This window comes from Sinocyclocheilus rhinocerous, unplaced genomic scaffold (assembly GCF_001515625.1).
Source record: "Sinocyclocheilus rhinocerous isolate Xijiao unplaced genomic scaffold, SAMN03320098_v1.1 scaffold218, whole genome shotgun sequence".
NCBI lineage: Eukaryota > Metazoa > Chordata > Actinopteri > Cypriniformes > Cyprinidae > Sinocyclocheilus > Sinocyclocheilus rhinocerous.
In genome coordinates, this window is record NW_015664181.1 from 816,063 (window position 1) to 840,935 (window position 24,873).

The following is a 24,873-nucleotide window of genomic DNA, read 5'->3' on the forward strand; positions in this document are numbered from 1 at the left end:
CAAACTGACATCAGGTAAAAACCGTTGGTCAACGGAGTCGTAATAATTATAAATATATTCAGAAAGTGCTAGAGTGATTTGCTTAAAGGTAATGAAATGTTTCCAAAATTAAGTTTAATTACATATACGTAGTTTATAAAAGAGGGAAAGTAACGGGAATCAAATCATTTGTGAGGAATATTTACTAAAATTACATTTGTTCAACTGCCTCAACTTTCGACTTCTCAGCTAACGTTAGCTAGTGTCTCAAAAGGGAAAAACTCAACAATAAAACTATTCGGTATATAGTTCTGAGGATTTTTGAAGTAATATATTTCGTTTGACTCCACAGCATGCAAAAACCATTCAACTTCAAACTGCTGGTGCCCCCAAGAGCTCATTTGAGTCAAGTTTCTGCAGTGAAGCCTCAGGAAACAGGCTTGTTTGAAGAAAACTCTCTTTTTTCTCCTTCAAACCAGGTTGGCAAACTTGTAAATTCGCTGTTGGTGCTATAATGTTGCTATTTGACCTCTGGCTGCTAAACTGCTGTGTGAACATTTAAATGTAACTTAGGATGATACGTGCATTTTGTTTGTAGAGTTATAACAAGTGTTCAGATATGGAGACCAGTCTGCCATTTCCATCCAAAATGGTGCTTCCTACGAAGACATCAAGAACTGGTAACATTTATAATCTAAATGGAAAGGTGTACTGTAATGAATAGGTTTTAATGAAGTAAGTCCATTAATCCTGATACTTTGTTCTTAAAGAGGGCATGAAGAAGGCTGCAGTCATGCCGATGGAAAAGGAGGAGGTCAGGTTAAATGCTTATTTCATTTTGTGTTGTAGTTACTGCTTAAATTATTATTCATTTATTTTTTTATAATCTATAATGGTTTAAGGTCCACATTATGAATTCAGTGAAATGCATAATGTCAGTAACTCTAAGCAGTTTAATAGCTGTTTTGCTTTTGCATTACAGACATCAGTAAGATCCAGCCAGCTGTACTCCAGATTGCTTGATGAAGCTGAGAAAATCAAACTCTGGAAGTTCAAAATAGATTCTGAGATTTCACAAAAAGACAGGAAGCTCCAGGAGAACAGAAAAACCATTGAGACGCAGCGCAAAGCTATTCAAGAGCTTCAGGTAAATCAGATTTGCAGGTAGTAGATTTATTTTCAGGTAGTAGATTTATTTTCATTCTTTTTTTGTCTGCTTCACTAAAGTCAGAAAGAATTATGACTTATGTCTTTTGCAGTTTGCAAATGAAGGTCTGAGCATGAAATTAGAGGATCAACTGAATGAGAATGAAGATCTTAGAAATACGTATGTAAATCATGGGTAATTTTTATATAAGCACATATATTATATTATAATTTATTATATTATTTATTATGCAGAAGCAATGCAACCAGAAATTTGTGTAACATTCTAAAGGACACATTTGAGAGATCTGCTGAGAAAATGAATCTGTGTAAGTGTGAGAGCATATTATAATATAATATGTAATATACTGTAGCTTAACACTAAATATGTTAAACCACTGACAGTTATTAGAGGACAATAATGTGTTTTTTATTTTGACTGAATAGTTGAGGCTGAACGGGAAGAAACTCATGATCTGTTCTTACAGAACAATGAGAATATTCAGGTAACTACTTTAATTATTTATTTATTTATTTAAGATGGATGCAGAGTTGACAATAGGCCGAACCCTAGATTAGGACAATCCTGTTCATGACATTGTAATTTGTTCATTTGCAGAGGATGGTGGCAGCATTTGAAGCTCTTCGGAAGCAAGCAGAAGCTGATCAGCAGGATATGTTGAAATGTGCTAATTTTTTTTATTAATTGTTCTAATAATTTTTAACTAATTAAGTGAATTCATTTGAAGCATATGGTGTATTTGACACAATGAATTGAAACATTTAAACAAACATTTTGTTAACATTCTACCTACAGTAAGAGAATGCCTTACACAGTTTGAGGATCTTAAAGTGAAGTTGGAGAGTGAATGCCATGTGAAGGAGAAGGAGGTTAGTGCCTTTGCTCATGAGCCTTACAATTAACTCATTTAGCCTGAAGGGGGCAGCACTTACTTCATAATCTTGATTTTAAAGGGGTCATATGATGCTTTTTTAAAGATCATTGTTTTGTGTATTTGGTGTAACAGAATATGTTGACATGCTTTAATGTTCAAAAAACACATTATTTTTCAAATACTGTACATTATTGTAGGTCCTCTATGCCCCGCCTCTCTCAAACGCTTCGTTTTCTACAAAGCCCCCTCCTTTAGCAAATACTTAAACTAATAACAAAACAGTAGCTGATTCAGAAGCGCCAGATTGTCATAGCAACGTCAGAATTACCTCCTCTCCTAGGTTCATGAAACGGTCGTCCATAAAATGCATTGCTGTTCTGTTGTAAGTAATCTTAAAGATTCCTAAATGCATCTACTTTCGGAAGGCCAAATAAAGTGCTTTTGCTTTCGCCTAGAAACACACAGCGTCTCCATGACATGGCTGCTTCAACACTAGCTGCGGTTACTGAAACCACGCCTTCTTTCTTTTCGTGCACATTTGGGCGGCATTATGCTAATATTTCCACATAGTGAGGTAGATATGTGGGGGCGTGTTAGAACGAGCCGTTTTAGTCTTAACTTTGATAAAGAATATCTCTTTGGTTTTGAGACTTTAGTCTTTGCAACTTCAGGGATCTTATCTATGCACAATCATTGTAACACTCCAAAGAGAAAGGAAAACTTGAAATCGCATCATATGACCCCTTTAAAAAAACCTTGCATACAGTAACACTCACCTGTCTTTGTATTCTTGTTGTGACTAAAACACATGTGTATTTTGTGTTGCTTGACTTTGCCTTGTTGAGGTTGCTATGCTTCAAGAAGAACTCCAAGAAAAAGAAAACAATCTCAAAGATGTTTCACTAAAACTCAAAGAGGCACAGCAAAGCTCCAGTGTGATAGAGGAGTCAGCAAGTAAGAATGCATGAAACATTTGCGTCAGTCTTTTCTTGATTTAAAAAAAAAAGTCATTTACCTTCACTTTTGTTGTTTTTAGGGAAACATCAGAAATTACTTCAAAGCGTTACACAGGACCGGGAGGCACTTGAGGAGAAACTCAGGTTGACAGAGCAACTCAAATGGGAGATGGAGGTTTGTCCTTTTGCAAGGTCTTAATACAAATGTACTTACTTACTTGTAAGGATAGTACATAAATATTAAAATAATTCATGTTATGCATTGTATTGCTGTTCATAGGAAAAACAGAGAGTCCTAAATTACAAACTGGAACAAAGCAAGGAGAACCATGAGAAAGTTCTTCAAAAGAAAGACGATGAACTACAGGAACTAAACAACATCAAAGAGCAACAGTCAAACCAGCTTTCAGAGATGGAGCTGACAGTGAATTCTTTGCAGTCCTCACTAACTTCTGAGATAAAGAGGTATGTTAATGAGACTATATCAGCACAAGACCTAGCATATTTTTTTGTAAATTTCAAACCATTATCACAGAAAAAAATAAAATTATATATTTAATCAAGAACTTTAAAAATTGATTTAATCTTTTATTAAATGCTTTCTTTGTTTTCACAGGGCACAAGACCTTGAGACAAAGATAAGCTCCTTGGTTAATGAACTCAGTGACAAAAACACAGAGTTAGGTGTGTTAATACTGTCTATGGTAATGAATAATGATATTTTTTGCATACTTAGTACCATTCTAAAATCATTGGTTACACTATCTTCATGCAGAAGTTATCAAGGGGCAGAAAGAGGACCATAGCAAGCAAATACAGATACTCAAAGATGAGCTGGTTTGTATTTTCTTCTGTTTGAGCATTCACATTCTTTGAATTGCAATCATGAAACCAAGCTCATAGTGTTTCTGTAACAGGATGAGAAGTCAAACTCACTCTCGTCTATAAAGGAGGAATTAAAGACAAGGGAGGTTCAGGTATTCCAGCTTATTGCCTCACTTGAAGAGCAACAAAGTGAGGCAAATAATTTGAAGGTGAGGAAAAAGGTCATTAAGCATTCATTGACACAGCAACATAGCAATTTAAGTGCTACATGTGCTTCATACCTAACAATCACCCCTCAGGATGAAATGGAGAGTGTCGGCACAGAAAATAAAAACATGAAGGAAGCCCTGACAAAAGCTAGACTTGACAATGAAGAGCTGCAAGAAGTTGTAGTTTTAAAAGAGGTCAATATGTTTATATTTTCATTATATTAAAAAGCATGTGTATTTATATGAGTTTTATGATGAAACATGGTCAAATAACTTAAATACTCACATTGAATCTTTCATCCAGGCTAAATTAAAAGAGGTGGAGAAACAATTGTCAGGTGCTTTGGAGAGCAGTTGTAAATCATCAAAAGAGGTAGAAAGATTGGAGAGTGACATAATGCAGCAGAAGTAAGAGCATCCATATCATTAATCTTTATATCTCGGACTGAGCCACTCATGTTAAAAACAATAAATGTCAATTTGTTTAGCCATTTGCTCCTCTAATTTATTGCTTACTGTTTCATATACTATACAGATAGTGTAAATAGATAGATGGATGTGTGTTTCGAGTTATTATATGTGGAAACAAGAATGTACACTAAATTTTGCTAACACTTTAGATTGGGACCAATTCTCACTATTAACTAGTTGCTTATTAACATGAATATTACTAGCATATTAGTGGTTTATTAGTACTTATAAAGTATATATTAATGGCTTATTCTGAATGACCATATTGTATATCCCTTAATCCTACTCCATAAACTTAACAACTTACTAACTTAATCTTACTAACTATTAATAAACTGTAAATAGGAGTTTACTGAGGCAAAACTCATAGTCAATAATTAGTTAATAGTAAGAACTGGTCCCCAAACTAAAGTGTGACCTAAATTTCTTATAAGAAAATAAGATATAAAAACATTGCAATGTTCATTTAAATCTCATTAAATGAAGTATTTGGCCATTCTGCTATTGTACCATTGAAATCCATTCAATATTTTATGGAAAGCTCTTTTTTTTTTTTTCTTAAAGGGAGAAATATGAGGAGCTGATATTGAAGTTTAATGACCTGCAGATACAGAAGGACACCATTCAACAACAGGCTGATAGTGGTGCTTTAGAGAAGAAAGTCCTTCAGTCTCATCTCATGGTTTGTAAATTAAATCAAGTCTCTGTATGTAGTAAATATGACAACGAGATCCCCAAATGCTGTATGTTGTGGTTTTTCTTTACAGAAAAGCGATGCAAATGCAGAAAGAGAGAAGACAGAAATAGAGAGACTTGAGAGAGAGAAACAACAGCTTCAGTAAGATTAGAAGAGACTTTCGTCTTGTAACATTTCAAATTTGGTTTTATTTGTTATATTTTGTCTTACATATACAATTTCATATTCCAGGGAGCAGGTGGATATTTTATCTGCAAAAATTGCTGGGCAGGATGAAGAGAGTAAGAATGTTCAGCAGCAGTTGAAGGAGAGTGTGCGTTCTTTTTTTTACTATTTTATTATTTTAGTTGAGTATCATCTCATGTATCTAACCATAATTCATGTTAAATCAAAATCACACCAACAGGGCAAAACCGCAAAGCGGGAACTTCTGTTAAAAGACAAACAAATCAAAGCACTGGAGTCAAAGGTAAAAAAAATCACATTGTGACATACATTACACTATTGTTCTCTGTACTCATTAAACACATTTTTAAATATAATTTTTATTTATTCATTTTTTTCAGCTAACAAACACTAAAACAAAACTAGAGACCAAAACAAAAGCTAAAGAGGAATGTCTAAAAGAGGTAGATCATTTACTATTATTTTTCTGAATGATCAAATAATGTTGAAAGAAGTTTATGTTGAAAGTCAACATGAAACAGGATCTTGGAAATGTCAGCCAAAATTCATTTAATTTGTGATGAGTTTTTTGTGACAAGATTTAATACACATATACACTGCTTTCTCATAAATTTGAAGTAAAACAGTGGTCATGTTACAGTGTTTGACATATTTCTTGCAGATTATTAAATTGAAGGAAGATTCAGAAAGTATAGAGAAGTGTCACAAGGAGGAGCTTCAGAAAATAAGCTCTGACCTCGAAGACAAATCAACATCAGAGGCTCAACTCAACCTTGAGGTGAATTTTTTTCATCAAATGCTATAACTGAAGAATTAATTAAACTTGATGCAAATAAGGTTGTTGTTTTTTTTTTGTTTGTTTGTTTGTAGGTACAGAAACTGAAGCAAACAGCCATGGAGGCACTGAAGAGTAAAGATGACACAGAAATCAAATGCCAGCAGAAGATATCAGACATGGTTGCTTTGATGGAGAGGCACAAGGTCATTAATATTCTTAAGTGGCCTCTGAAATTATACAATATTTTCAGTTCTTGAACACTTTTTATTCACTTAAATGTTGTTTTTTTTCTTGGTAGCATGAGTATGACAAAATGTTAGAAGAAAAAGATGCGGAGCTAAGTGAGAAACGGATGAGAGAGGCTGAAGTCAGTGCAAGCAAAGCATCTCTGGTAATTATTTGACCTTTTTATGGCTTAACATGACATCTTGCAATCCAAAGCTTGAAATGAATATCATACTCAAAATAACATAGTCATTAGTAGTGCTGTGTTCGATACATCGATACGACGATGTATCGTCACAGAGATTTGACGATACAAGTATCGATACAGCTGGCCCTGTATCGATACTGTGGCACGTGTGCAGCAGTGGACCGCGCTCAATTTGAATACAAGAACAACGTTTAAAATTGAGCAGAAAAGTTCGATGTTTCTAAAAAATAATTAATAGAGCATAATATATAGGCTATAATGCCAGCAGAAGATATCAGACATGGTTGCTTTGATGGAGAGGCACAAGGTCATTAATATTCTTAAGTGGCCTCTGAAATTATACAATATTTTCAGTTCTTGAACACTTTTTATTCACTTAAATGTTGTTTTTTTTCTTGGTAGCATGAGTATGACAAAATGGTAGAAGAAAAAGATGCAGAGCTGAGTGAAAAACGGATGAGAGAGGCTGAAGTCAGTGCAAGCAAAGCATCTCTGGTAATTATTTGACCTTTTTATGGCTTAACATGACATCTTGCAATCCAAAGCTTGAAATGAATATCATACTCAAAATAACATAGTCATTAGTAGTGCTGTGTTCGATACATCGATACGACGATGTATCGTCACAGAGATTTGACGATACAAGTATCGATACAGCTGGCCCTGTATCGATACTGTGGCACGTGTGCAGCAGTGGACCGCGCTCAATTTGAATACAAGAACAACGTTTAAAATTGAGCAGAAAAGTTCGATGTTTCTAAAAAATAATTAATAGAGCATAATATATAGGCTATAACAAGGTTTAATCTGGCCGCAGAGGAACACAACTGGGTTGCCTGATATAAAGAGACGTAATACCCGAAACAGAGCTTCCCACTTGCGCAATACGGAAATTTCGGCTAAGTGTGTTACTTATCTTTGTCAACCTGGCAACCATGTGCACGCGCGCTCTCTCTCCACTGGATAAACGCGCTTGCTTTCTGAAAACACCGGTTTTAGTTTTACCTTGCAGTTTAGCGATCTCCACTTCAATATTCTATTCTCAGAAAAGCGTAATTCATCAACTGTTCATTTACGACACAGAGAGAGAGAGAGAGAGATATGCAGTGTTTAATAAACAGCTGTTTTACTAAATTCTTCTGAGGTTCAGTGCAGTCCTTTATCGTGATATGTATCGTATCGTGACTTTGCTGGTTATACACAGCCCTAGTCATTAGATGTCTGAGATGTTAATTATAGAGTCCTAGGTCCAAAATATGGATTTATAAATTCATTGGAATCTTTGATGCTGAGTTGTGTCCTTGAGATATTTAATCCAAGATTGCTGTAGCACTATTGTCATTTTAGTAGATAATGTAAATTTTTTGGATTTACAAGTCTGCTAAAAACCAAATAACCGATAAATTTAGGAACTGGAGCTGTCTCACCTGCAAGTGGAAAATGAAGAGCTTAGACAACAACTTGAAAAGCTCAAAGGAGAGAAGATGGCATTGAGGACACCAGTCTCATCTCTTGAAAAAGACACACTTCAACAGGTGTTGTATCTTGTCATTTGAGATACCATAAGTATACATGGCAATTTAAAATGGACAGTGCAATATGAAAATATTGTTTTAGGCAAATGAAATCAAACCAAAGAAAGGAAGAAACAAGATCTCTAAAACTCAAAAAGCTGACATCACAAAGAAGGCAGTGTATGAACTTTTAAATGAGGATGAAAATGAAGCATCAAGAAATGCATCTTACACTCCTGCTGTAGGTTTTTTCCCATTATCTTTGTCCATTTTTTGCATTCTTATTCTTCACATCTATCAACATTTTGTGTGTGTGTGTTTTTTGTTTGTTTTTGTTTTGTTTTGTTATTGATGCAAGGGAACGGTGAATAAAGACCTTCATACCCCATTATGGAGCAAAACGACTAAAACAACACCTCAAATAAAGGTATGGGGGCAACCTGAACTCTTTGCACTATTCATCATTCATCTTGAACATTTATATGAGCCAGTTTGTTTTCCACTTCAGTCATTCAGAATTCGCACACCACCCACACCTGAGATTACAGGGTCTTGGAAGGAAAACATTCTGAAGCTGGATCCAAAATCAGACAACTCAGACAGCAATGACATACTGGTAAATTTGATCTATTTACATACCATTGGTATAGTGCTATATACAAACAGTTTTTCAGTGATCTGCATTTTTAATTGCAGTCAGTTTTATTTGGTTTGTGTTACTCTTTCGTAATTCCCTTAGAGTTTCTCTCCAAGACCTGTGAAATCAAAGAAACCTATGCAACCAAAAGAGGCAGACACAGGGAGTTTGGACATGTTCAAGAAGGTAAAAAATAACATTTGACCAGTTTTGTCCCAATTTTATTCCTTTATGTTCTTGTTTTGACTGTCATCATATGCAAATGATGTACAGGTGCAGAGTTCTTTTCCATGTAAATCTCCAGGAACAGTGCTGAAACTGGCTGCAATAAAGAGAATGCGAGATGCTGGATGGACCACCGTTAGCAATTCAGATAAGAAGAAAAAAAAAGTAACAGACAAAATCTTTGCTTAAAAGTATCAAAGCATCAAAAAATGTGTGATTATCCTTTTTTTTTTAAATTAGAGTACACATACTCTTAAGACAATAGCTTTTGATTGCTTGCAATTTCTACTGATGTTTGAATAAGTAGAAGTATATTTATATTATTTATTCTAAGCTCTTCGTACACAGTTTCTCTATATAGTATGTTCAGTTAAAATACAGTACCTTAAAATGTTTATCAAAAAATGCTGGTTCCTGGTATTGTTGGTTGTGTTTTTCACATATTTGTATTTACATTTGTGTTTATCTGTTATGTTCACTAATTTCATTACTTCAAATTTTCAGTTTCAAAGTTCAAAAAATGTAACTTTAAAAACAGTCTTTTCCCATAGACTCTTCAACTAAAAGTAACATTTTCAGCTCAAAAATATTTTTTTTTTCTAATAAAAAGAGGTTTGTTGCTGAGATCTTAAGGCTCTTGGTCATGTGCATGGAATGTCTGAAAGGTGGAGGTCTCATGGTCGAATGCTCTGTCTTGATCCTCTCTCAGAAACTCCAAGCGGAACTGAGTGGGTCTGGAAGCAAATCCAGATGTGTCTGTCTGGATTTCTTCGTTCTGCACTGTCATGGTGGGGTTGTAAATCTGAGGGCCATCATAGAGTCCTCCTGAAATGACCAGCGTGTCATCTGGCAGTGCAAACGGCTCACCTATGAAAGGGAATTACAGACAATAATACCGTTCATAGTGAATATTTATTCTTTATGATTACTGTAAACTAAATGCTAGATTAAATGTGCTTGCCCATCGCCCATGACTTGACGGCATGATGTTGGAATTGGCCTGACAACTTTATCAGACTTTAACCTATTTCTAAGGTGTAATGAGTGGTTGCTAGGTCTTTTAAAACCTTAGCAAAACACCACCAATAAGATCATTGATCATATTACAAGGAAATATTCGTTTTAACAGATAGGTTTTCCTAACCTGTATCTTCATTCTGGAGGCGGCGGTGAGTGTATTGGACACTTCTCTCTTTGCTCCTGCCGAACTTGTACACAAAATGTCCCAGAATTACCAGAACTATTACACCAAGTAGAATGCTGAATAAAATGGTCAGAGATTTCTCTGAATGATTCAGGCCACCGTCTGCTTTAAGATAGAGGTAGGAGTAGTTAGGCAGGGTAAACATATTTCATTATTTGGTTTACATTATTAATGCTAGGTTATGTTCAGACCTACCTTGAGATTCATTGAAGGAAGCTGAGCTGTTTTGAGTTACAGCAGTAGAAGTAATCGCAGTGGATTGGGTCACTGCTGTAGTGCTTGATGTAGCACTTCCATTGCTGCTATGAGTGCTGTTGTCTGTAGAAGTGATAGCTGTTGAACTGATGTTGAATGTGGCTGATTGGGTTGTCTGAGCATTTTCTGTTGTGTTTAGCTTCCCTGCTGATCCTGTTACATTGCTTTGGTTGGGTCCCAAAGTAGTGGTGGGGGTTGTCCAGTTGTTTTGAGTTGTTGCGCTATCATTGTATGCTGAATAGCTTGATAAATTTGAGACATTTTCTGTGTGGTTTCCTGTTGCATTCAGAGGTGGAGCTATTGTAGTTGTCAAGCTTGATGGTGACATACTGATCCTTTGTGCACCGGTTATATTATTCAAGACAAACGACAACAATATTAGCTGGCCACATACCAAAAGCTGAAGAGTTAACACACCCATAACTGTTGCAACTGCTTGCTCCTTAAAAAAACAAAAACATATACTCAACATAAGTCACAACAGGTCAAGAGATAAGACATACACTTTCATACAACGCATGACCTAATTCAGTGCATTTTATCTGTATGTGGTGTTGACATGTGGTTTCCTGTTAGGCGCTTGCAAGGCGCTTTTATTTCTGGTAAATAGGTAGCATCATGACTTCCTTTGTATTTTATTATTTAAACAGTGTTTTTCTCTTCTTTACCAAAACACCTTTTTTGTACTAGACATTTGAATTATTAATACATTGATTAAAAAATTAAATGCATACTTTGTTTAAAAGAACACATACAGGAAGTTGGAAGAACATAAGGCATTATAATAGTCTAAAATGGCGCTGACATGAAACTGAAGACAACAAAGAGCCACATGGTTTTGCATAGGCTAAACAAACAGCCATGGGCGACCCATTTATAAATGTCCCCCATCACAGATTTACCCTAATAAAGTGGCTTCCCATAATTTAATTGTTAATTGAATTTACATCCAGTATACATTATTGTTACAAAAGCTGTGTGTTATGGACCTTTTTAAAAGAAACTAATTCTTCTCTTATTTCTTTCTCTCATCTTGCTTTCATTCTCCTTCATCCTCTCATTTGTGTGATAGTTGTAGTTTATATAAAAACAGAATTAATATCGGACAAAAGAGCAGAACTTACCTGTAAGCTGAAAGAAACGGTGGTAGTGAAAGCAGGAAGTAGCTGGCAGCAGTTATTACACTCCCCCACCTGCCGCAGGCTCCGCTCTCCACTTCCTGAAGAAAACAGCTCGGCTCCACGTCAAACAAACAGGTAGAGTGGGCCGGCCTTGAATGACTGACTTCCTTTACCGGCATCGAGGAGGCAGGTGTTCAGCCATTGTTTAACCCGTGTGTAACCAAAGTGTTTTTAACCCTTCACTCTGTTGCACATGTTTGATTTCAGTGGTTTCTTCCTGAGTGCTACTTTATTTCTCAGTGAGTTTGACACGTAATCATTTGCCAAATTTTATTTCAAAACAATTCAGATTTATTACAAAACCGTTTACAGTATTCAAAACTTGATCATTAAAATCACAGAATTTTGATATAGTTTATGAGAAAAGCCCATATACAGTATAATGTAGCCTATTGACATAAAAATAAAAAGTAATTTCTTGCTTCTCTCATGGAAAGGTTTGAAAAGATTGAATGTATCATCATCACTTAACAATTTCAACATACAAAAAATACAGTCATAATTTACTATTTACAACATATCCAAAAACTGTTTGTTTTTCAAATCAAAACTTAGTGATCTTCTCCTTGTAGTCTTTCTTTTTCAGTGCAATTTCATTGTCGCAGAAAACTGGACTCTCCAGCCCTTGGATATTTTTTGGATCTTTCTCAATTAAGTCTGACACCTAAAAAGAAAAGAATGAAATGCAATTAAATGCAAAGTCAGCTTACTGCATGTTGTTATTATTTTATTTTTTAACTGAAAAATATTATTTCAGACCTAAAAAAAACAATATATAAAATTCCGTTTCTATGAGGTTTTTTTTTTTTTTTTTTTTTTTTTTTTTTTTTTTTTTTTTTTTTTTTTTTTTTTTTTTTTTTTTTTTTTTTTTTTTTTTTTTTTTTTTTTTTTTTTTTTTTTTTTTTTTTTTTTTTTTTTTTTTTTTTTTTTTTTTTTTTTTTTTTTTTTTTTTTTTTTTTTTTTTTTTTTTTTTTTTTTTTTTTTTTTTTTTTTTTTTTTTTTTTTTTTTTTTTTTTTTTTTTTTTTTTTTTTTTTTTTTTTTTTTTTTTTTTTTTTTTTTTTTTTTTTTTTTTTTTTTTTTTTTTTTTTGGTCACACTGGTAATGAAAGCTCTCACCTCTGAGTCTGAGTTTCTGCATCCAAAGCAGATGAGATCTGATTTTCCAATAAAGAGCTCAGGTCGAGCTTTCTCCAGCTTACAGCCACCTAAAGTAAAGATAAATAAGAGTTTAGGTTCAATCTCTGACTCTCTTTGCCACACCTAAAAGAAGATGTGAAAGAGTCACCTTACCTGTGATTGCACTAACTATTAGTCCTGTGACCATGGTCACTATTATGCCCACAGGACAGAAGTACAGGTAGGACAATGAATACCAGTTGTCTGCCAAAGCTGGTCTTGGCCTGAAGAATGCCATGAGACAAGTTACAGTTAGCTTTGATTTCTGTTTGTTGCATTAAATTGATAAAAAATGACAATAGAGACATTTATAATGTTACAAAAGATTTCTATTTAAAACAAAGTATTATTTTTATTTATATATATTTTGAAATTTTCTATTTAGCATTCTGAAAATGTATCACATTTCCACAAAAACTATTAAGAATTACAGAAATTGTTTTTCAGCATTGATAATAAGAAATATTTATAGAGTAGCAAATCAGCATATTATAATGATTTCCTAAAAGACTGGATTAATGGCTGCTGAAAATTCAGCTTTGACATCACAGAAATAAATTACATTTTAAAATATTTGAAAACACAAAACAATTATTTTAAATTGTAAAAATATTTTTTAAATTAACTGCATCGGTGTGTTTTAATAAAATGAATGCAGGCTTGATGAGCATAAGAGACCCTGAACCCAACCTTTTGAATTGTTTTGTAAATATATACAAATATGGGATTGCTTACTGTGGAGTTGTGGTTTGTAGGACTGTGCTGAATGGTGTCATAGTGGTGGTTTCATTCATATCTGGTGCAATGCATCCTTCCACACTCAAGGAAAGCCGAAGGGTCTTCTCAGGTAAAGGAGGATACACCTGAGCTCCAATTCCCACCCATAACGTTATAGCCAGGCCGGAAATCAAACCAACTAAACCTCCCTGAAGGAACACAGTTAATCCATATGAATCTGTGGTACTAGCTTAAGCCAGGCCTTAGTTAAATTAAGATATTTAAGCAGCTTTTATAAAAATGCCTTAGAAGAAGACGTTACATGTGTGCATCTTGAGACAGAACAATGGAACTGACATATTTGAAGATATGTCAGAGGAAGATATTTTGAGTTGAGACAGCTCAAACATGCGTTTTAGTCTGGGACTCGCCTTAAGCCATGTCTGTGAAACCGGGGGAAAGAGTTTAATTCTGGTTTAGTGTTAAAAGTGCATTAAGTTCTTTTGTTAATATGACAGTGGTCTTGAAACCCTATTAGTGTGGATGCAGAATGATGTAAAAAGCAAGCATTTTTTAGTTACTGAAGCTACTGTAGAAATACCCTGTTCACAAACCGTTTCTATGGAAAACGTTACTTGGTGCACTTTTAAGACACTGGTAATTTGTTTAATTTTGGTTTAGTGTTAAAAGTGCATTAAGTTCTTTTGTTAATATGACAGTGGTCTTGAAACCCTATTAGTGTGGATGCAGAATGATGTAAAAAGCAAGCATTTTTTAGTTACTGAAGCTACTGTAGAAATACCCTGTTCACAAACCGTTTCTATGGAAAACGTTACTTGGTGCACTTTTAAGACACTGGTAATTTGTTGAAAAAGATGCACAAAATGACACTTGAAATGTAGTAATGAGTACATTGAGATGTACGTTCTTACCGTGGAGTTCACACAGCGGAAGAACATGCCCAGCAAATAAAGGCCCAAGAGAGGTCCACTGATCATACCAAATATAGACAAAGCTGCCTGTTGAGGAAGGGTTTCATAGCGTGTAATTACAGTCTGTTATCAGCAGAGGGTGCCTTTGATGCAGTGACAGTACTGCAGTATTGCATTTAAAATGTTGGCTTTGTGTATAGAATAGATTTACCTGCAGTATATTGCCCATCAAAGATGCCACACCAGCCATACCGATGCACACGCCTCCATAGAATACACCTAGAGATAAGCAGCACAGCATTTACACGTCAGTCCATCATCCCCCTCCTCTACCAGGTCCTGCTTCAGTTGTCAGTGTATACAGTGGGTACGGAAAGTATTCAGACCCCCTTAAATTTTTCACTCTTTGTTATATTGCAGCCATTTGCAAAAATCATTTAAGTTAATTTTTTTTCCTCATTAATGTACACACAGCACCCCATATTGACAGAAAAACACAGAATTGTTGACATTTTTGCAGATATATTAAAAAAGAAAAACTGAAATATCAAATGGTCCTAAGTATTCAGACCCTTTGCTCAGTATTTAGTAGAAGCACCCTTATTGATACTCGACGACACCGTACTGTTGAAACCAGATACAATTAATGCTGACCTGACATCAACTAAATTCACATGTAGTGTTACATCATGACCTAACATTTAGAGGATCCCACACTTTGTGTCAACTAAATTCTCATGTTCTAATTTAAGTATGTTATGATATTTCAAATTGTTATAATAAATATAAAAAAAAATATTTGAAATTTAAAAAATTATAATAATAATACATTTAATATAGTTTTATATCCAGATTTTCAAATAAATATATATCTCGGCCAAATATGGTCCTAAGCTAACAAACCATACTTCAATGGAAAGCTTATTTATTTCAGATGATGTATAATAAATCTCAATTTCAAAAAACTGACCATTATGACTGGTTTTGTGGTCCAGGGTCACATATATATGTGTAAATATAACTGGGAAAAAATAATATTTAAAAATATTCAAAATAATTATTTTATTATTTATATAATCATGTATTTAATATAGTTTGGTGTATTTATTGTATATGTATATTAAATGTATATTTATATGTATTTGGCTTGGCACTGCTATAACAATTGCCCTTGGTCAGAAAAATATATATATTTCCAATGGTCCTGGTTAGAAAACCTTTCCCAAAATGATGAGGGTGGACTTATCTGACAGACATGTATTTGTTGTTCACCTTAATGTACCACTGTAAGCTGCAGCCACAAACAATCCAGGCAGTCCTGGGAATTCTGCTAGTATGTCCATCACCAGATAAGGAAGGAGCTGGCGAACATTAGATTTGGTCAGATTAAGCGTAAGCATTGTGAGTACAGATTAAAACGCTACTATTGGGACTTGTATTACCTGGTCTGAAGCTCCTACATCTTTGTTGGTGAAAGGATCGCAGTCTTTATAGATGGAGTACATGGTGAGACCCGAGAACATGGCCAAACTCACTGTCACCCATAATCCCACCATATTCAAATACAGAGATCTGTGTGGGCAAATGTTGACAGGACACTAGTGTTTGCACCATGTTAGCATGAGTGAACTTTTATAATATCATGTCTTGAGTGAACATACTCACAGCTTGGCATGAGTCATTGTCTTACAGGAGATGTAGCGCTGGACCTGTGATTGGTTGATCGAGTACATGGATGCCCACATCAGACTGCCACCAACAACAATTGTCCAAAAACTATGACGTCTCAAAGGATCAGGATCAAAACTGAAGAACCATTTGAGAGGTTTGTTAGAATATCTGTCTGTTTGTCCATCTGAAGTAGTCTGTATTTAACTGTACATTACTGTTCAGAAGTTTGTGGTCGGTACAAATTGTTTTTGTTCTAACATATGCTCACCAAGGCTGTTTATTTGATCAAAAATACAGTAAAAACAGTAATATTTTGAATCTTTTGTTACATCATAAATGTCTTTACTGTCACTTCGCATCACTTGAATGCATCCTTGCTAAACAAAAGTATACATTTCTTTAAAAAGTGACCCCAAACTTTTGAACAGTACTGTATGTTAGTGCAGAATTCTTTACCTGAACGTTTCCAAACGTCCGCCATAGTAGCTGTCATTCCAGATCTTTTCAAATCCCCCCTGCAGCACAGCTCCACGAGCGATGACCGCCACAAACCCACTCAACATGATGATCATCTGGAACACATCTGTCCATATCACTGCCTTCAGCCCTCCCTGTTAACAAAAGCATATTCACGTAAGACGAACATTTTGTCCTTTCGTGCAAATCATAGTTTAGGTGAGCACCTGAAGGCTGAGAATAATATATAAAAGACAGCAATGTTGGTGAAAATGGGTCTTTTTTCACAGCCTTTACTGATTTTATTATTCATGGTAATTTATGTAAAAGTAGAAAACAGGCAGGAGTGTATGGGACACTGTGTGAAATTGCGATTAAACTGAATTATGTTACTGACCAGGGTGCAGTAGATGATGCAGACGGCCCCTGTTGCCACTAGCACTCCCCACAGATCCAGACCGGTGACTGCAACACAACAGCTTATTTATACATATTTATGTGTTTTCATTTGCTAAAATCCTCCTTTGGGAGGGATTCTAATTGAAGAACGTTTACATGCTAGCTTTATTTGATTTGATATACAATACCGCTCAAAAGTTCGGAATGATACAATTTTTTAATGTTGTTGAAAGAAGTCTCTCATGCTCACCAAGGCTGCATTTATTTGATGATAAATGCCCTAATATTATGAAATATTAGGTTACGCTTTATTTTGATAGTCCACTTTAGACATTCTACAAACTAAAAGTAACTTTGCAACTACATGTTAACCAATTCTCATTAATTTGCAACTACATGTTAGGCTTGGTTTAGGGTTAGACATATACTTGCAAAGTTTCTTATAGTCAGTATGTTGTGGACCCATCAAAATAGTATTAAGCAGACAGTCTACTAATACTCTAATAACTGCTAGTTGACATGTAGTTGCAAAGCTACTTACTGTTAGTAGAATGTCTAAAGTGGACTATCAAAATAAAGTGTTACCAAATATGATTATAATTTAAAAGAACTGTTTTCTATTTGAATATATTTTAAAATATAATTTATTCCAATTAATCAAAGAATCCTGAAAAAAATCATGGTTTCCATAAAAATGTCAAGCAGTACAACTGTTTTCAACGTTGATAATAATAAGAAATGTTTCTTCAGTAGAAAATCCGCATATTATAATGATTTCTGAAGGATCAAAATTGCAATAATTGCATTTACTCTATTTTTGATTAAATAAATGCAGCCTTGATGAGCATAAGAGACTTCTATTATCCAAACATTAATAAACGGAAATGATTCTTTACTTACTCTGATTAAGTGCGAGTGCAGGAGCATAGATAACCATGCCTGTGTATAAAACCTATCAGAGATAACAATACCCATTAGATAATTGGACAAAAATCTCTTTTGCCTTAAACTCTTCAATATATTCAACACCTATGCAACATTATGACATGAAAGCAGCATAGACCCAACAGACATTGTTTTTCCAAAGTGAAATACGATGACGCAATTGCAATGCGTGTTTAGTTATGTATAAAGTCACGCAAGAAGCTAAAAGCCAACTCACGGTTTGAGCAATATACATGCTGGTTCCAATCATTCGTATCAGCTTGTTGTAACGCATCTCCAGGTACTGCAAAAACAAGTGACCAATTCAATTAATTATTAGCGAACGAAACAACAAATTTGCTTTATATAATTTACATAATTACACAAAACTCGGTTTGTACGATCAACTATTACATACTGTTAACATCTGTTGTTTTAAAGGTTAATGATAAGAATCTTGTGTCGAAAAGTCACATTATCTAAACCTTTTACCGAAGTACACGTCATTGATTTATTTGAACTCTAAATATATACCTTTTTGTTTTCATTTAGATTTATTTTACATTTTTAAATATTTTGAGTTTACTTTTTTTGGGGGGGGCGGGGGGTTGTTGTTGTTTTTCCAAACTGCACAAAATTATGTAACCAGTTAGTCATATAATAACATTTTTCGATTACTTTAATTCAAAATAATTTAAGCATTTTTAACTTATTTTTAAAGTTAGTGTAAAATAATTGAACCTGAAATGGCTTGTACAGACAACTTGATTATACATAAAATTGAAGGCAGCAACTGAACTTTAGTTTTTAAGTTGAAGTAACTGGAAATGTTGTACAGCGGTCATGGACAGTAACCAAGAATAGCTTTTGCACTTTGGATTATACAATAAAACTCTTCACTATGAAAATGTCTAGAAGCGATAAATCTATACAAATGTGACCCTGGAGCACAAAAGCAGTCATAAGTAGCACGGGTATATTTGTAGCATTAGCCAACAATACATTGTATGGGTCAAAATGCCAAAAATCATTAGGATGTTAAGTAAAGATCATGTTCCATGAAGATATTTGGTCAATTTCCTACTGTAAATATATCAAAACTTAATTTTTGATTAATAATATGCATTGCTAAGAACTTTATTTGGAAAGGTGATTTTCTCAATATTTTGATATTTTTGCACCCTCAGATTCCAGATTTTCAAATAGTTGTATCTTGGCCAAATATTGTCCTGTGCTAACAAACCATACATCAATGGAAAGCTTATTTATTCAGCTTTCAGATGATGTATAAATCTCAATTTCACTAAATTTACCCTTATGACTGGTTTTGTGGTCCAGGGTCACAAATAAGCTATCCTGACATTACCTCTTTCCTTTAATAATCCTTATTTCACTGTCTCTCTCTCTGGTCCTCGTTCTATTTCCATCAATTGATTCTTTAGCAAGCACAGGCACAAATGGTGTTTTCTGTCTCTGTTCTCTGTCCTCATGCAAACCCCTTGTGCCCAGTGTTGCCCTCTTACCTCGTATGTGCTGGTGATGCTCAGCCGGTAAAACAGAGGCACGAAGAGTTCAGCGCTGATGATGGACATGATGGTGTAGGAGAAGACAAAGAGCCAGAATGGTGTGCCGTACATATACGCCTCCGCAGGAGTGCCAATAACAGTGATACCTGACATAAAGCTAGCTGTGAGGGACAAAGCCACAGGCACTGCGGTCATCTGACGGCCGCCCAGGAGAAACTCATCACTGCTGGCCTCCTTGCGTCCACGGATGGCTTGGAACAAGCCGATGCCCGCAGCAAAAAGAATCAAGCCGGCGAACACCACATAGTCCCATACTGAGAACGTCGCAACTGGACCTCCGCTGCCCGGCATGATTCGGAAAGTGTGTTCAGTGAGACCTTCAAAAGCTATATAGCCGGTGTCACGCCGGTCAGAAGTGATGTTCAGCTGGAAATTAGTCTGAAGCTTTAGCCAACAGGAGAAGAAACCAAGTAGCTCCTGTCAGTGCCAATAACTGATAAGAAGTCAGGTCTTCTGTAATCTTGGACCAACCACAAAAAAACTTGGGTTAATGATCCCTCAAGGCCAGAAGACATATCAAGTTACATTGTAATAGCAAGTGAATGTTTTTTATTCCTAATCTTGCAGGAACAGTTTAATCAAAGTTGCTTAATGAATTTATGAGGACGCTTTGTGCTGACTTTAACCACGCTTAGTCAGTCAACTCATTTGCCCTCCATTGATAAGCTAATAAGGTAAACCGCAAGAAGCTCTAGGCCCTTTTCAGAAGATCAGAGGACGTCCAGAACAGAACTAACATACCATTTCATCACGTGCTCGTAGCAGGTCATGTCAAATTCTTCAGTTCCTGGTACTCTTTTGAAGTTTACTTGAAATAAGACTTTTGTTTTTAGCTTAAAATGTTTCTTGTGGGTCCTGTTGAATCAGTGTCTACTGACGATTCCAGGTAAATCAGAAACTGTGTGCCGTTTTCCATTCCGTTACAGCTTGACAGAAACATTACAGGTGATAAGATGCAGCAATTATTAACAGCATGTGAAACAAGGGTTCTGTAGGACGTCGTCAGATATGAGTACATAAAAGATAGCTGTAAAATCACACATAGATGCTATTCAATGGCACGTGTACTGTGAACATGAACCTATAGTTCACTCCAGTAAATCAACATTAGGAAGTTAATCTGTGACACCGTCAAAACATCTTGTCGTTGTGATGCTGTTACAGGTTCTCCAAGCTGCAAAACAATTTTTAATGGCATCCTTTCTCCTATTTGAGCGCTGAAGATGCGAAGCACTCAGCTGGAAAGAATTGCATGCAAACTGTGCGTGCATTTACTTTTCTATTTTCTATACTGTACTGTGAACTTTGCACACCAGATAAGACATGAAAGATTTATATGATGAGAACTCGGTAAATTGACTGAGCTGATAGCACGTAAAGATCAGGTGTGTGATCTGTCAAGCTAGATGAGTAAATGAAACCCATTTGTTGCCATGTTATAATACAGCTTAATTTGTGTACATAACCGACATAGGATATATTTAAACACTGAGTATCTTAGGAACACTAGAAAAGTATTACATGAATCCTGTAATTATTGTAGAAAAGTGACATTATATATGTTTATACCAAAGCTATCATACGGTGGCAAGATTGATTTTGGATCAGACCCAAAAAGCTACTGTAGGAAAGGAAAATCCCAAATGAGATCTCTCTAGTGTCTTAGTTATTTTTCTTAGACTTTACTAATAGTTGTAGATTGTCTATTCATGAGATTACCTGAGATCTCAACGATGTCTGCAACTGTCCTCAGATACAAAGTCTGCAATAAAAGGTCACAGACTTTACTATAAAATTCTCATAAAGTTCCTCCAAGAACAAGAGATAGGATACTACCAAAGCCAAATATACCTAAAAAAAAAAAAAATCTCTAATTGTTTATATTTTTTATTTTGTTCATTTAATTATTTTTTTAATTCTATTTTGATTTTTGATTTTACAAGTCATTTTAAGAGAAACACTTGAGACTTTAGTTGATATTCAAATGTAACAGACCTGCATGAAAAGCAGCAACTAATTTAGATACAAGGTGAATATTTAGTGGGCCCTGAAAGGTGAGCATACAGCATGCGGGTGATTTGGTTAGAAAACATTAGTTTTATGCATGCTGCACAATAGATGATGATGGAGACAGATGGAGGTCATGTTCAGTGTCTGTATAAGAACAGCAGCCTTTCGACACAAACAGGCTTGACCAGATCCCCTCCAGGTAAGTGGTCCTTTGATTTCTACTATAATACTGCTGTTTGACAGTCAAAAAGTTTAGGAAAGCTCAGAAAGACACATGAAATGATAGCTATGACATTCGGTGTGTATTTTTGAGTTAAAGTTCCCAAGGCTTTTTCAATGTCACGTTTTTAAGACGGTGTAAAAATTTAAAAGTATCTCCATTTTAAACATTCAATCCTGTGTTTTTTTTTTCTAGCGCTGAGTCACTGCATGCTGTAACAAAATAATAATAATGGTAATAACAATATTAAAAATCGCTAAACGGACTTGTGGAAGGGCCCGTCATGAATGGATTTATGGTGTTCATGTAATGGGGCCGATGAGACGTGAGGATCCATGTGCAAGCTTTATTTATAAACATGGTCCGAACACAGGCAGGGTCAAACAATGGCAAACTGGTATGGTACGGGCAAGACACAAGAATAATCCAAGAGCAGACGAGGGTCTCCGATCAGCAAACGACATCCAGAGGGCTAGACAGAGAGAGATAATCCAGGTACATGGTAATAGTCCAGTGGTGAGTGAACGGAAGTTCATAGACCGGATTCGTGACAGTTCACCACCTACGAATGGCGCTCCCTTCCCAAAGTATCGTTCAAGGGTACAAAAACGCCGTTTGGAATTCGCCCTTACTGTGGTTACCCTTCAAGCGGAGTTGGAAATATTGTAATTACGAAGCAAAGTCGAGTGAGAAACTCGGAATTCTGTGATAGACAAATTGCGTAGTTGTGACGTTGGAAGAGGCATCAATTAAAAACATGGCGAAAATGTGAATATCTATAATATAGATAATGTGTATAAGTTATATAAAGGGAGATCAGAAAGCAAGTCTATAGCAAATGGTTTTAATTACTCAACTCTTACGGTTAACTTTGCATTTTGTTGTGATTCCATGTAAAAATAAGTGATAGAAATGTGTTTTCATCCTTTTGAATTCATATGTAGTTATGTGGGTTTATTGTTCACAATGTATTTCATTTGTTCTACTGCTTCCATGTTATGTTTCCAATTTGAATGCGTGACATGTCGCAATAATAAGCGCCCAACTCGAAGGTGCTGGAAGGCAGCATATGTAACCACATAACAATGCACTAGCAACCACCCACAGCAAGTGCCAGCACCACTCACATTTCTCAAAAAAATGTCATTTCTAGTTTAAGAGGACTTTTAAATCATGTTGCCTGGTTTACTGTCTACTTTTGTGATTTTTAGTGTTTATTTTTCATTATATTCACTCTGGTTCTCCGTATCTCTTTAATAGACATCCTGCTATTCCGCCAGCTATGTCTCCTGTGTATGTGGTTGGCCTGCTGGGTATTTTGATGAAGGTAGCCATGCCTATGTGTGCACCCACTGAGTACACCATTTACATCGAGAGACAGGAGTGCAATTACTGTGTGGCTGTCAACACCACCATCTGCATGGGCTTCTGTTTCTCCAGGGTAAGCGAACACGGTGAGGAAAAGTGAAGGTGTACAGGGAAGTGGATCCAAGGAGAGATATTCCAGCTTGCAGCACAACAAGCAGATGATAATTCTCTTATTGTTTGCCAAACCTGTATGACTGACTTCTGTGGAACACAAACAGAGGAAAAAAAATGTATTTCCATTGAATGTAATTTTATTTTGGGTTCCACAGAAGAACAAAGGTTGAATGGGTTTGTAAATATAGGAGCATGAGTAATGCAATTTATAGACATTTTAAGATAACTGGGATGTTGATTTAGTGTGGCTAAATCTGCATCACAATATCCATCCTATAGGACAGTAATGTGAAGGAGTTGGTGGGTCCTCGTTTCCTGGTTCAGAGGGGCTGCACGTATCAAGAAGTAGAGTACCGGACGGCCATCTTGCCCGGCTGCCCTTCACATGCAGATCCTCACTTCACCTATCCGGTGGCACTTAGCTGCCACTGCAGCACATGTAATACCCACAGTGATGAATGTGCCCACAAAACCAGCAACGCTGGCATGAAGTGCTCCAAACCTGTCCGTCATTTGTACCCTGACCCTGAGGAGAACAACTACATCCAGGCATATTGGGAACAGTATGAGTAATGTTTGATTAGTCCTTAACTAAAACTTAAATAAAACAAAGTGTTTGTAGCAGTTGACTGTGTACAGTTTTTTTTTTTTTAGGTAATCGTTGAGTAAACCTTATGTCACCAAGTTGCCTTACACTAACACATTATATTTGCGGTTTTTTATATCAAGCGCATGATGTCTTTAATGAGGCCAAAAGTGGTTAAAAAGAAGGTGTGGTTTTAATGGGGTTCAAATACTTATGCTTTTATGGATAATATCCATTCTGTAAACTTTAGTGATGTTTTAGTGTTTGATTGGCAGTGCTTCTATAAAAAATATAGAGTGAAAATCCTTCCATAAAAATTAGTTTTTATCATTATTGTTAGTGTTTATGGTTTAAAAGTTTGTGTCTGTGTGTAATTATTCATACTCTATTGTGGTTTCCAGTAAACTGTAAAGACAAAGGCTTGTCGTGCAATAGAAGCAAAACGAGAGGTGAAGTCCCAGAACCAACAAACTTTCATGGCAATATGTAATAATTTTTGTAGCAAATTAGCTCAAAAGGGAAATGTATATAAATAATTACAATTAATTGTGATTAATTACAATTATTTATATCAGCTGCCAGTATATAGCAGAATTAAATGGCCATCAACCAATCTGTTCGTCCAGCGAACATTCAGTGTAAGTTCATATCAACTCTAGGAAAGAAATATTTCCGTGGCTACAGAAAATACTTTCATACAGTTTTAATGCATTAGAACATGTAGCAAGGATCAAAATCGTAAAGGGACAATTAATTTGCAAGGCAGAATCAGAAACTCATGTAATTTGTGCACAAGAGTTTTATTAACTAAACACTAACACAAACTAGTCTAACAAACAAACAAGCATACATACACTCACACACACATACAACATACAAAAGAGGAGCTAAAGTGGATGAATGAAGCCATTAGAGAAACCAGAGAATGCAGTTATGGAAAATGAGTCAGAACCACCTGAGTTAAAAACCATCAGTGCCGTTTATAACGGGGTCTATAGCTTATACTAAACCTCTGTTTCGTTCAGTTAAATGCACAATACTTGCATTGCCTTGGCCTGGAACGAGCGTACGGATGCAGTCTCGGATGAAAGTCTTGATGGTTTGGAGGTTCGGTGGTGTAGG

At 35.5% G+C, this 24,873-nt stretch overlaps 4 protein-coding genes across 5 annotated transcripts; 2 read left to right on the top strand and 2 right to left on the bottom strand.

Moving 5' to 3' along the window:
* Positions 1-332: 332 nt before the first annotated feature.
* Positions 333-9,153, top strand: LOC107729777 (synaptonemal complex protein 1-like). The gene is given in 31 exon segments (XM_016540462.1): positions 333-458; positions 578-659; positions 750-793; positions 962-1,126; positions 1,239-1,306; positions 1,381-1,454; positions 1,573-1,631; positions 1,745-1,811; positions 1,943-2,016; positions 2,867-2,975; positions 3,058-3,152; positions 3,258-3,442; positions 3,594-3,661; positions 3,753-3,814; positions 3,895-4,011; positions 4,102-4,206; positions 4,316-4,419; positions 5,047-5,164; positions 5,250-5,320; positions 5,411-5,492; positions 5,586-5,648; positions 5,746-5,808; positions 6,027-6,143; positions 6,236-6,346; positions 6,442-6,534; positions 7,986-8,111; positions 8,194-8,331; positions 8,449-8,517; positions 8,599-8,706; positions 8,830-8,934; positions 9,001-9,153. Coding segments are annotated over 31 exon segments (3,009 nt in total). The 3' UTR covers positions 9,142-9,153.
* Positions 9,154-9,552: 399 nt separating this feature from the next.
* LOC107729778 (uncharacterized) lies at positions 9,553-11,614 on the bottom strand. Of its 2 annotated transcripts, none has more exons than XM_016540464.1 (4): positions 11,536-11,614; positions 10,352-10,853; positions 10,097-10,258; positions 9,553-9,819 (listed from the first exon to the last, which is right to left on the bottom strand). In XM_016540464.1, exons 2-4 carry the CDS (start codon positions 10,830-10,832, stop codon positions 9,581-9,583), a joined length of 882 nt encoding a protein of 293 aa, XP_016395950.1. In that variant the 5' UTR covers positions 10,833-10,853; positions 11,536-11,614; the 3' UTR covers positions 9,553-9,580. The 2 variants fall into 2 exon arrangements, with proteins under 2 accessions (XP_016395950.1, XP_016395949.1); XM_016540463.1 differs by having other exon boundaries at positions 10,097-10,261.
* A 522-nt stretch (positions 11,615-12,136) lies between these two features.
* On the bottom strand, positions 12,137-19,744 carry LOC107729725 (sodium-coupled monocarboxylate transporter 1-like). Its single transcript, XM_016540399.1, has 15 exons — positions 19,391-19,744; positions 18,106-18,171; positions 17,844-17,895; positions 16,942-17,009; positions 16,545-16,699; positions 16,083-16,223; positions 15,860-15,989; positions 15,690-15,778; positions 15,016-15,041; positions 14,629-14,696; positions 14,418-14,504; positions 13,504-13,694; positions 12,883-12,992; positions 12,709-12,797; positions 12,137-12,256 (listed from the first exon to the last, which is right to left on the bottom strand). Exons 1-15 carry the CDS (start codon positions 19,742-19,744, stop codon positions 12,137-12,139), a joined length of 1,746 nt encoding a protein of 581 aa, XP_016395885.1.
* Positions 19,745-22,965: 3,221 nt separating this feature from the next.
* LOC107729736 (thyrotropin subunit beta-like) lies at positions 22,966-23,738 on the top strand. Its single transcript, XM_016540409.1, has 2 exons — positions 22,966-23,124; positions 23,445-23,738. The coding sequence occupies exons 1-2, from the start codon at positions 22,966-22,968 to the stop codon at positions 23,736-23,738; spliced, it is 453 nt and encodes a 150-aa protein (XP_016395895.1).
* The last annotated feature ends 1,135 nt before the right edge of the window (positions 23,739-24,873 follow it).

What these genes read in the sequence shown, in the direction of transcription:
- LOC107729778 (XM_016540463.1), bottom strand. Translation starts at nt 10,832, where the DNA reads ATGGGTGTGTTAACTCTTCAGCTTTTGGTATGTGGCCAGCTAATATTG. An exon ending in TTCCTTCAATGAATCTCAAG is followed by an intron (nt 10,262 to 10,351) that starts GTAGGTCTGAAC and finishes TCTATCTTAAAG; the next exon opens with CAGACGGTGGCCTGAATCAT. An exon ending in CCTCCAGAATGAAGATACAG is followed by an intron (nt 9,820 to 10,096) that starts GTTAGGAAAACC and finishes TCCCTTTCATAG; the next exon opens with GTGAGCCGTTTGCACTGCCA.
- LOC107729725 (XM_016540399.1), bottom strand. Translation starts at nt 19,744, where the DNA reads ATGCCGGGCAGCGGAGGTCCAGTTGCGACGTTCTCAGTATGGGACTAT. An exon ending in TGCACTCGCACTTAATCAGA is followed by an intron (nt 17,010 to 17,843) that starts GTAAGTAAAGAA and finishes GTTGTGTTGCAG; the next exon opens with TCACCGGTCTGGATCTGTGG. An exon ending in TCCGCTGTGTGAACTCCACG is followed by an intron (nt 13,695 to 14,417) that starts GTAAGAACGTAC and finishes GTGTTCCTTCAG; the next exon opens with GGAGGTTTAGTTGGTTTGAT.
- LOC107729736 (XM_016540409.1), top strand. Translation starts at nt 22,966, where the DNA reads ATGTCTCCTGTGTATGTGGTTGGCCTGCTGGGTATTTTGATGAAGGTA. An exon ending in TGGGCTTCTGTTTCTCCAGG is followed by an intron (nt 23,125 to 23,444) that starts GTAAGCGAACAC and finishes TCCATCCTATAG; the next exon opens with GACAGTAATGTGAAGGAGTT.